Here is a 12,841-nt window from a genome sequence, read left to right as displayed (position 1 = left end):
CGGTCCCAGGTCGACGAGCACGTGCACCTTCCGCCGACCACTGGCGACAACATCGATGTACTGTGGAGACCTCACGATCCACGTGTTGAGCAATTCGGCGGTACGTCCACCCGGCCTCCCGCATGCCCACTATACGCCCTCGCTCAAAGTCCGTCAACTGCACATACGGTTCACGTCCACGCTGTCGCGGCATGCTACCAGTGTTAAAGACTGCGATGGAGCTCCGTATGCCACGGCAAACTGGCTGACACTGACGGCGGCGGTGCACAAATGCTGCGCAGCTAGCGCCATTCGACGGCCAACACCGCGGTTCCTGGTGTGTCCGCTGTGCCGTGCGTGTGATCATTGCTTGTACAGCCCTCTCGCAGTGTCCGGAGCAAGTATGGTGGGTCTGACACACCGGTGTCAATGTGTTCTTTTTTCCATTTCCAGGAGTGTAAATATAGAGAGGTATTACTCTGCCTGGAGAAAATAATAAAAAATAAAAAACCAGATGAAGCTCCCAGAGTAGGAAGAGGATGCGAAGTGAAACTTCATGGGTTCAGGTGATGTTATTTCTATGATTACAAAAACGAGTCAGATTTGCAAACAACTTAGTAGTACAGTCCCACTTGTCACGAAGATATTTGTTCCCCCTCTGGCCTAGATGCGTGCACTGATGTGGTTAGGAGAATTATCTTTTCCTGAGGCAAGCTGGCCAAACAGCTGTCGTAGCTTGCATACTGGCACTGGGACAGAGTTGGTCCCACACATGTTCCATCGGATACAGACCTGTGGATCGTGCTGGCCACGGGACTACCCCAGTATGACGCAGAGAGTTCATAGAGAGACGTCCTCTGCGTTGAAAAGAACTATCCTGTTGAAAATTGGCCTCACTATAATGTCACATGACAGGTAACACGCGGGACGCAGGATGTCCGCGACGTACTGTTATGCCGTCAGAGTTCCCTCAGTCACTACCAGCCAAGACGTGAAGTCATACCCGATGGTTGCCCACACTATGGTCCAAACAGTAGCCCTACTGGGCCTCCCCAAAACGCTGGTGGAACGGGACCTGTCCCCAGGTCGCGGACGATGTTCCCCCGGAGCAGTGCTGAACAATGATTCATCGCTGAACACAGGCGTAGACATTCATGAGCAGTCCATGCTTCCCGGTGATCACACCACTCCAGACGCAGCCGTTTGTGCTGTGGTGTTGACGGCAGCCTACGCAAGGGACGATAATTCCCTAGTCCAGCTTTCTCTGACTGGGGACTGGGTGTTTGTGTTGTCCTCATCATTCCATCATCACTCGGAAAGTGACTAGATGGTACTGTGTACAGATTGGGAATTTGGACGGGCGCTGATGACCACAAACCAAACATCATCATCTAACACAGCTACTGCTAGTCTCCACTGGTGCGAAATGACACGGAATATTGCATGGAATACATTACTTGTTCTAGAATGGCAGGTGTAGATGTGAAAGGGAGAAGGTGTACTTGATGCAATCCTCGGTTGTGGTGGTCGGATTACAACCTTGAAGACGAATATGCTTCCACTCACGTTTCCAAGCAGTTCAACATTGGGCCACTGTCACATCCGAATGCCCCACACATCTGGATACGGCGCGATTCGACCAGCCGGCTACATAAAGACCCACAGCGACGCACTTTTTAAACTCTTTCAGGTACAGATAACGCAGTCTCACACGCTTCTCCGGCATCTCCATGAACCGGGTGGTTATAATTAAACTTTCCCTATTTAACACGTTATAACAAGGAAACTAATTATTGTACGGAGATCAAACTTAAAGCTTTAATGTCAAGAACATGGGGAAGAGAAATAACACAGAATCAATTTAGCTGAAACAGTTTTAATGTTGCTGCTACGGTACATCACACCATTACACACCGGTACCATTACTGCTACAAAAGGGTGGGGTCTTAGCATGGCGTCCATCAGTGTCCAGAAGAGTCTGAATACGAACGATTTCATTCTGCACAAGCCGGCCGCTATGGTCGAGCGGTTCTAGGCGCTTCAGTCCGGAGCCGCACTGCTGCTGCGGTCGCAGGTTCGAATCCTGCCTCGGACATGGATGTGTGTCCTGTCCTTAGCTTAGTTAGGTTTAAGTAGTTCTAAGTTCTAGGGGACTGATGACCTCAGATGTTAAGTCCCATAGTACTCAGAGCCATTTGGACATTTTTGAACATTCTGCACAGCAGAACGAAGCACGTCCGTAGGTATACTGGCTACCTCTTTTGATATGCTGTATTTCAGATCAGCACATGTGTGAATGTTGCTATGGTAAATCCTGTCCTTCAGGTAGCCCCACAGCCAGACAGCACAGGGAGTGAGACCAGGTGATCGTGCCGGGCAAGCATTTGGAAACGATCGGCCGATAATTCGATCGTTTCCAAACGTGATTCGGAGAAGCAGGTGAACTTCACGAGCGATGTGCGGTGGGAGTCCATCTTGCACGAAAACTATTAACCCTAGTGCGTCTCTCTCCTGTAGGACGGGTATGACATGCTTGCGAAGCATATCGCAGTAACGCTGGCCCGTCACACTGCACATCTTCGTCCTTGAGCGCCATCCTGTTCAAAAAGAATGGGCCAATGATGAACGTCGCCGTCAAGCCACACCATACAGTGACACGTTCACCACACTTCATGCACAGTGACTGGAGGTGAAGATCACCACACTCGACAATTCTGTGTGTTCACCTCACCCATCAGACAAAAATGAGCTTTGTCTGTCCGTAGGATGGTTCAGGGCCAGCCCTCGTCAACTTCAATCAAGTGGAACGCGAAGTCAACACGCCGTTGTGCGTCCTGTGATGCAAGCTGCTGTAAGATGTCGATCTTGTACTGATACCATTTGAGAACGGTTTGAAGCACCTTCCGCACAGAGGACCACGGGATGTTCAACTGTCGTGACACGGCACGCTCACTGCCATACGATCGGGATTTGCCACAGCGAGAGAGATTTCATCAACCACCTGCGGTGAAACCGGTCGTCTACCTCTTCCCGGAGCGACGCCCAGTTCTCCAGTTGATTCGAACTTCTTCATCATACTCGGCACAGAAAGTGGAGGAAGAAGACCCCTCCATAATTCTTCTGGCCGGCGATATTGTCGAATTGCAGCTGCTGCATTACTGTTGTTTTCATAATAGAGCTTCACCAATAATGCCCTGCTCCTTTTGTCCAAGCTCATGTTGACACGTCAACAAGTGCACTGCGACTGGTCAGGTGGGTGAGTATATGAATCACGATGGCTGATCACGGCACCTGGTGTCCATATTTGGAACTGGACGATGGCGCTGTGACGGATGGAAATCATACACCCAATACAAGTTTGGTACTCGTACGCTAATTAGTTTCCATGTTGTAGCGTGTTAAATAGAGAAAATTTAATTATAACCCCCCCCCCGGTACCTCACAGAAGGCACTGAAAACCTGACGTTGTTCACGCCCTTTGTGTACCCTACCAGGTCTGGTAACAACATTAAACACTAATGCACTCTGGTAGCCGTTCTCCTGTCACAGAGAACTCCAACACTAATCATTTACGTATCCTCCAAGTACGTCCACGAAGTTACATTCGCATTCGACCATCTCTTGTGGGTGCTGCAGATTTTTTGTCAGGCAGAGCTCAATCTCCTGAAACTAGGCGCTTATGTGATCCCAGATAAAATTTGGCGGAGTAACTCTGATGTGATTTTAATGGCTGGGAGACACAATGCAAAAATCTGAAGTAGGCGGCGGCTTTCCTAGCGGTCGTGGCCACTTTTGAATAGAGTGCCCACAGCTGGATAGAGAAATCGATGGCAGTTTGGCCTTGTCTTATCTGACTGCATCTAACAGACGTATTGTGAAATTGCGCCAATTGAATGAACCAAACGTTCGCAGTTTTAATACATGGTCGCCATCAATCATAAGAAAGATAAACGCTTTGTAGGAAGATAGATACGGCACAATTAATGACAAAATTTAGTTCCTACTGCATCTTTGCCCAGCAACTAAGGAAAACAAATAATTCTGCTTTGAAGAACGTGCACATCACAGCGTTGTCTCATTACATATATCCATTTTCGGATATACAAGAAATATTAGGAATTGCTCTGTTACTTCATGACCTTAAAGTGCTGTAAATTATATCATACTTTGGTATTTATGAGTGTGTTTCATTATTGTATTTCTCCTTTGACATCAGTTTCTGTGCGACTGACACTAATAGCACGACCTTAAAATGCCACAATTAAAAGAGCAACATCCACAACTTGTATATTTTTAATATAGCGAGTCTGATGCATTACCTGTAAATTACTAAGCCTTAAAACATTAGCTCACATTTATGCACGTTAAGATTAAAAGGAGGAGAAGGAAACAGATCAGCTGATGAAATAAAGAACAGAACAACAGGATTGTGTTCTGGTTAAGTTTCATGCCAGTGTCCACGATTAAGTGCGGAAGTAGCACGTGCTTATAATTAAACTGACGGTATTCAGAGTACTGTAGTGCGGGCGTATACATCGCAAGACGCTGAAGCATTGTAGGTATTTTCATTAATCACTCCGGTCGCGGAGTATGCTGAAAAAATAATAGTTCCACTTTGTGCCACCAGTTGAAAATATGGCGTTGTAAGCAGTCATAATGTGGTGTGGGTGCAGGTAAAGGGGAGGAGCAATCGAACATTTTATAAAGGTGGTTCTGGCACGTTTATAGGATATAGTCACAAGTTACAACATGTGTTCACCATGGTCTCCCGACTCAGAAAAATTCTGCATCCGTAAGACAGTATGGTCGATGGTTGCTCGCAGTATAATCACAGCAATGTGTGGTGGTTGCGTGCTATCATTGAGATAAGGAAGAGTCTGGAAACATCCCTGAAAGGCACGATTTTTCAGATATCCCCACAACCAGAAGTCATGTAGATTTAGGCCGGGGTATCTGAAAGGCCACAAATCTTGAAAGTGACTAGAGATCATACGGTTGTTACGGAAGGTTTCTCAAAGCAAATCTTTCACCTGGCAAGAGACACGAGACGTCGCTTCCTCTTGCATGAAAGTAGTGGTGTGGACACAGTTGCGTTCTTGCAAAGCTGGAATCGAGTATTACACAATGAGGCCCTTATAACATGCAGACCTCACTGTACGCCTGACACGCCCGCGAAGTTTCATCTCCTCGAAGAAAAATGGACTGAGAATGAAGGAGCTTTTGAAATTAGACCACACTGTCACATAAGCTGCGTGCAGTGGATGTTGCTGCACAATATGTAGCGTATTAGAACACCACATTCGATTGTTCTTTGCATTTGCACAGAATAAAATGTGCCTCATCTGCCCAAAGAATATTCTCCAGCCACATGTCATCCATTTCCATGCGTGTCAAAAAACAAAGGACAAAGTCACGACCTTGTAGCCTATCTGGGCTTTCATTTGGTGCGCATTCTCAGACTTTTACGGATACCAGCGTAAAAGTTGCCGCAAAATCTTTTGAACTGTTGGCTGGGGTAGAGACAACCCGTAACACAGCTTGAGCACTGGCTGCAGAACTTGGGTCGTGTGCTGCACAGAAAATTATACATACAGTAACTTCATAAACAACTGCGATGGAAATAAGCCGCCTCCCACTCCCTGCTGCACCATATAACTCAACTGTTTCTTCAAATTTCTTGACCCTATATTTATTGACTTGGGGACTCTTCACAGTTGTTTCTGTAGGTGATATTCCCGCAATGCAGCGCTGCTTCTGCTGCCTTTCCGATAAAACAACTCTTATCAGCAGTGCACGGTCTTTCTTCTCAATATGCACTGCGTTTCGTAACGTACGGAAAGTTTCAATCTTCTTCTACATCTACATCATACTCCGCAGGTCACCTAATGGTGTGTGGCAGAGGGTTCTTTCGGTACCACTATCTGATCCCTCCAACCCTGTTCCAATCGCGAATAGTGCTTCTGAAGAATGATTGTTGGTAAGCCTCTGTATTGGCTCTAATTTCTCGAATTTTCTCCTCGTGGTCAATACGTGAGATGTTCGTGGGGGGAATTAATATTTTGTACGACTCGTCCTGAAAAGTGCTGTCCCGAAATTTCAATAGTAAATCTCACCGTGGTGCGCAACGCCTCTCTTGTAGCGTCTGCCAGTGGAATGTATTTAGCATCTCTGTAACACTCCATCGCCAGCCAAACGATCCCGTGACGAAACGCGGCGCTCTTCTTTGGATCTTCTCCATCAGTCCTACCTGGTAGGGATCCGAGACTGATGAACAATACTCAAGAATCGGGCCAACAAGCGACCTATAAGCAACTTCTTAAACCTTTACACCAGCAGTCACCTCACAAAAGAAATCAACATGCCTCGCCAAGTGACAAACAGCATACTGACGTCAAAACGGGAAACATTTCAATTCTGACTGCTTACAGAGCATTATTTTCACATTGTCGCAGAAAGTGGAACTACTATTTTTTCAACATAATCCACGATCGCACCGATTAATTACCATACCCACGATGTTTCAGCGTCCTAAGGTGTATACAGCCGCACTACAGCACTCGGAACACCCTCAGTTTAATTACAGCCATCTGCAACATCGCCGTCCATCAAAATTGCAACACCATGAAGGCAGCGTGCTACAAACGCCAAATTTGCATGAAGTTCGCTACAAGCTTGGATATGCATATGATTAGTACCGTGTCTGCTTGGTGAATACAGTACACAGCCATACAGAGAGAGGAGTAACACAGCTGTATGGCCAGACGCACACAACACCGGCATATTATGCTCCCGTGTTACGTCACGCAAATAGCACCCAAGCGAGCATTCATCCGCCAAATGCGGATAGAGGAAGACACACGGCTCCACTCAGGCAGGGTATATCGAGAGTTAGTTCGATAGTATCCAGAGGTAAGACATATCTATTCGTAGAGTAGTGGAGGGCGCAGTGTTACTTTATAAAACTTCATTTGAATTTTTTTGTCTTATCTCTAAATTACATGTTTATGCCACAAATTTATATTTATCGCAATATATTTCTCACACTGCCTGTTCAATAGTTCCCAATTCTAATCTACCCCTCCTTCCTACTTCCAACTATTGTCCACATTAATAAGCAAAGTACTTGATCAAGATATGTGAGGAGCGTAGATTACAATAAACTTTCTAGTTTACTTAGCTTGTCATGATGAGTTTGCTCCAGTTCTTCTTGTCAAGGGGTCTGATTCTTGAAGCTAATAATCTCACATTATAGGTCCTCTCGAATAGACTGGACTAAATAAATTTGAAGATTGTTGTTGCAGAATTTTTATTTTTACGTAAATACATTTTCATACATTTTAGTATATCATATGGTCTTTTGATTTTTCACGTTAACAAGGCCCAAATTACATTGTTCGCACAAAAATACAAAAATACGTCGGATCACATCAGAGGCAACTTACGGCTCTCACACTCTGCGGAAATAACACTATTCCAAAGGGTTTACAATAGTATTGCCTCACGTGTTCCAATATTTCTACGGAATCCAAACTGATCTTCCCCGAGGTCGGCTTCTACCAGCTTTTCCATTCGTCTGTAAAGAATTCACGTTAGTATTTTGCAGCTGTGACTTATTAAACTGATAGTTCGGTAATTTTCACATCTGTCAACTCCTGCTTTCTTTGGGATTGGAATTATTATATTCTTCTTGAAATCTGAGGGTACTTCGCCTATCTCATACATCCTGCTCACCAGATGGTAGAGTTTTGTCAGGACTGGCTCTCCCAAGGCCGTCAGTAGTTCTAATGGAATCATGTCCATTATAATTATCCGGGCTGTTATGCCGTGGTCGGTTGATGAATTCTGAGGTGATTCGCAACGTTTCGTCTCCGACTGCGGCAGACATCTTCAAGGGGGTCCGTAGCTTGATGGAAGGTCCAACACACACACTGGCTCGCTACTGTGTGTGTTGGACCTTCCATCAAGCTACGGACCCCCTTGAAGATGCCTCCCGCAGTCGGAAACGAAACGTTGGGAATCACCTCAGAATTCATCAACAGACCACGGCATAACAGCCCGGATAATTATAATGGACATGATATTTCCGGCCGTGAAAGTTTACATTCTAATGGAATGTTGTCTACTCCCGGGGCCTTGTTTCGGCTCAGGTCTTTCAGTGCTCTGTCAAACTCTTCACGCAGTATCGTATCTCCCATTTCATCTACATCCTCTTCCATTTCCATAATATTGTCCTCAAGTACATCGCCCTTGTATAGACCCTCTATATACTCCTTCCACCTTTCTGCTTTCCCTTCTTTGCTTAGGACTGGGTTTCCATCTCAGCTCTTGATATTCATACAAGTGGTTCTCTTTTTTCCAAAGGTCTCTTTAATTTTCCTGTAGGCAGTATCTATCTTACCACTTAGCTATTTTGCACTTCCTGTCGATCTCATTTTTGAGACGTTTGTATTCCTTTTTGTCTGCTCCATTTACTGGGTTTTTATGTTTCCTCCTTTCATCAATTAAATTCAATATTTCTTCTGTTACCCAAGGATTTCTACTAGCCCTCATCTTTTTACCTACTTGATCCTCTGCTGCCTTCACTACTTCATCCCTCAGAGCTACCCATTCTTCTTCTACTGTACTTCTTTCCCCCACTGCCGTCAATTGTTCCCTTATGCTCTCCCTGAAACTCTGTACAACCTCTGGTTTAGTCAGTTTATCCACGTCTCATCTCCTTTAAATCCCACCTTTTTGCAGTTTCTTCAATTTTAATCTGCAGTTCATAACCAATAGATTGTGGTCAGAGTCCACATCTGCCCCTGGAAATGTATTACAATTTAAAACGTGGTTCCTAAAGCTCTGCCTTACCATTATATAATCTATCTGATACCTTTTAGTATCTGCGGGATTCTTCCATGTATACAACCTTCTTTTATCATTCTTGAACCAAGTGTTAGCTATGATTAAGCTATGCACTGTGCAAAATTTCAACAGACGGCTTCCTCTTTTATTTCTTAAACCAATCCATATCAACCTACTATGTTTGCTTCTCTCCCTTTTCCTACATTCGAATTCCAGTCACCTATGACTATTAAATTTTCGTCTCCCTTCACTATCTGAATAATTTCTTTTATCTCATCATACATTTCATCAATTTCTTCATCATCTGCAGAGCTAGTTGGCATATAAACTTGTACCACTGTAGTAGGCATGGGCTTTGTGTCTATCTTGGCCACAATAATCAGTTCACTATGCTGTTTGTAGTAGCTTACCCGCACTCCCATTTTTTTGTTCATTATTAAACCTACTCCTGCATTACCCCTATTTGATTTTGTATTTATAACTCTATATTCACCTGACCAAAAGTCTTGTTCCTCCTGCCACGGAACTTCACTAATTCCCACTATATCTAACTTTAACCTATCCATTTCCCTTTTTAAATTTTCTAACCTACCTGCTCGATTAAAGGATAAGACATTCCACGCTCCGATCCGTAGAACGCCAGTTTTCTTTCTCCTGATAACAACGTCCTTTTGAGTAGTCCCCGCCGGGAGATCCGAATGGGGGACTATTTTACCTCCGAAATATTTTACCCAAGAGGACGCCATCATCATTTAACCATTCAGTAAAGCTGCATGCCCTCGGGAAAAATTAGGGCTGTAGTTTCCCCTTGCTTTCAGCCGTTCGCAGTACCAGCACAGCAAGGCCGTTTTGGTTATTGTTACAAGGCCAGATCAGTCAATCATCCAGACTGTTGTCCCTGCAACTACTGAAAAGTCTGCTGCCCCTCTTCAGGAACCACACGTTTGTCCGGCCTCTCAACAGATACCCCTCCGTTGTGGTTGCACCTACGGTACGGCTATCTGTATCGCTGAGGCACGCAAGCCTCCCCACCAGCGGCAAGGTCCATGGTTCATGGGGGACCGCTACGGTCGCATGTTCGAATCCTGCCTCGGGCATGGATGTGTGTGACGTCCTTAGGTTAGTTAGGTTTTTCTAAGTCTAGGGGACTGATGACCTCAGAAGTTAAGTCCCATAGTGCTCAGAGCCATTTGAACCATTTTTGATATGGGCTTGTAATTTAATGGATTACTCCTACTACCTTTTTTGAATATTGGTGTGACCTGTGCAACTTTCCAGACTTTGGGTACGAATCTTTCGTCGAGCGAACGATTGTACCTAATTGGTATACAGACTGGACCAGAAGACTTGCTTTTATTAAGTGATTTGAGTTGCTTCACTACTCCGAGGATATTTACTTCTACGTTAGTCATGTTGGCAGCTGTTCCCGATTCGAATTCCATTTTTTTGTGTTCTATGCTCGCAGCTGGCGACACGCTCCATCGAGCCGTCCTTCGGGCTGCTGTTCGGCGACGAGCTGCGGGAGCTGGGCGTCGAGACGACCGGCGCCTCCGTCATCATGAGCGCCTACGACGCCACCATCAACTTCTCCGGTGAGTACCCCCCGCTGCCCGCGCTTCGCTGTCTTCGTTTATCTACTCTGAATCTCAAAAGAAACTGGTATAGGCAAGCGTATTCAAATACAGAGATACGTAAGCAAGCATAATACGGCGCTGCGGTTGGCAGCGCCTATATAAGATAACAAGTGTCTGGCGCAGTTGTTAGATCGGTTACTGCTGCTACAATGGCAGGTTATCGAGATCTAAGGTAGTTTGAACGTGGTGTCATAGTCGTCGCACGAGCGATGGGACACAGCACCTCCGAGGTAGCGATGAAGTGGGAATTTTCCCGTACGACAATTTCACGAGTAAATTTTTTTTGTTTATTTATAGACATAATAAAATGTTTATGACACAGTCATAACTGGTTTCGGCCACACAATGACCATCTTCAGATGCTAAAGGCGTTGTCAACGCATGAACCTGTGTTCAGTGTATGCTGGTGGAGGCAGCATCTGAAGACAGTCATTGTATGGCCAAAACTGGTTACGACTGTGTCATAAACATGTGATTGTGTCTATAAATAAACAAAAAAAATTTACAAGAGAATCAATCACGCACTCCATAGACAAAATGTCGTTTTTTCCAATTTCAGGAGTATACCGTGAATATCATAAATCCGTTAAAACATCAAATCTCCGACATCACAACGGCCAGAAAAAGATCCTGCAAGAACGGAACCGACGACGACTGGAGAGAATCGTTCAACGTGACAGGAGTTCAACCCTTCCGCAAATTGCTGCAGATTTCAATACTGGGCCACCAATGAGCGTCAGCGTGCGAAACATTCAGCGAAGCATCATCGATGTGGACTTTCGGAGCCGGAGGCCCACTCGTATGCCCTTGTTGAATGCACGACACAAAGTTTTACGTCTCGCCTGGGCCCGTCAACACCGACATTGGATTGTTGATGACTGGAAACATGTTGCCTCGTCGGACGAGTCTCATTTCAAGTGTATCGAGCGGACGGACGTGTACGGGTATGGAGACAAATGGTTCAAATGGCTCTGAGCACTATGGGACTTAACATCTATGGTCATCAGTCCCCTAGAACTTAGAACTACTTAAACCTAACTTACCTAAGGACAGCACACAACACCCAGCCATCACGAGGCAGAGAAAATCCCTGACCCCGCCGGGAATCGAACCCGGGAACCCGGGCGTGGGAAGCGAGAACGCTACCGCACGACCACGAGATGCGGGCGGTATGGAGACAACCTCATGAATCCATGGACCCCGCATATCAGCAGGTGACCGTTCAAGCTGGTGGAGGCTCTGTAAAGGTGTGGCGCATGTGCATTTGGAGTGATATGGCACTGGCAGGGGACACGTACGTAAGCATCCTGTCTGATCACCTGCATCCATTCGTGTCCATTGTGCATTCCGACGGACTTGGGAAATTCCAGCAGGGCAATGCGACGCTCCACACTTCCAGAATCGCTACAGAGTGGCTCCAGAAACACTCGAAACACTTCCGCTGGCCACCGAACTCCCCGGAGATGGACGTTATTGATCATATATGGGATGCCTCACAATGTGCTGTTCAGAAGAGATCTCCAACCCGTCGTACTCTTACGGATTTATGGACAGCCCTGCAGGATTCATGGTGTCAATTCCCTCCAGTGCTACATCAGACATTAGTCGAGTCCATGCCACGTCGCGTTACGTCACTTCTGCGTGCTCGCGGGTACGCTACACGATATTAGGAAAGTGCACCAGTGTCTTTGGCTCCTCAGTGTAGATCTGGCGAGAGCGTGCCTTTATGCCGTCTGACGTGATCGTCTGTCAATCAGGAAGAATTTAATTAATTACTTATCTTTGTATCTAGTGCTGTATGTAGGTTTGAAATGCTTTTCTTCCGTTACCTCAGGATTAGTGTGTACAAAAGTAATGATATAAAATATATTTATTGCAGGGATATGGAATCTACATCTACATACACTCCTGGAAATGGAAAAAAGAACACATTGACACCGTTGTGTCAGACCCACCATACTTGCTCCGGACACTGCGAGAGGGCTGTACAAGCAATGATCACACGCACGGCACAGCGGACACACCAGGAACCGCGGTGTTGGCCGTCGAATGGCGCTAGCTGCGCAGCATTTGTGCACCGCCGCCGTCAGTGTCAGCCAGTTTGCCGTGGCATACGGAGCTCCATCGCAGTCTTTAACACTGGTAGCATGCCGCGACAGCGTGGACGTGAACCGTATGTGCAGTTGACGGACTTTGAGCGAGGGCGTATAGTGGGCATGCGGGAGGCCGGGTGGACGTACCGCCGAATTGCTCAACACGTGGGGCGTGAGGTCTCCACAGTACATCGATGTTGTCGCCAGTGGTCGGCGGAAGGTGCACGTGCCCGTCGACCTGGGACCGGACCGCAGCGACGCACGGATGCACGCCAAGACCGTAGGATCCTA

The 12,841-nt window shown here is 46.2% G+C and overlaps 1 protein-coding gene across 1 annotated transcript in view; it reads left to right on the top strand.

Moving 5' to 3' along the window:
* LOC126473593 (uncharacterized) overlaps positions 1-12,841 on the top strand; it is a 608,171-nt gene that overhangs the window by 412,566 nt on the left and 182,764 nt on the right. The window contains exon 3 of the mRNA XM_050100740.1: positions 10,289-10,415. Within this exon, the coding sequence (XP_049956697.1) occupies positions 10,289-10,415 (127 nt within the window). The remainder of the gene's footprint in view (positions 1-10,288; positions 10,416-12,841) is intronic.

Source organism: Schistocerca serialis, chromosome 4 (genome assembly GCF_023864345.2).
Source record: "Schistocerca serialis cubense isolate TAMUIC-IGC-003099 chromosome 4, iqSchSeri2.2, whole genome shotgun sequence".
Lineage (NCBI taxonomy): Eukaryota > Metazoa > Arthropoda > Insecta > Orthoptera > Acrididae > Schistocerca > Schistocerca serialis.
This window is presented reverse-complemented; position numbering and strand designations above follow the sequence as displayed.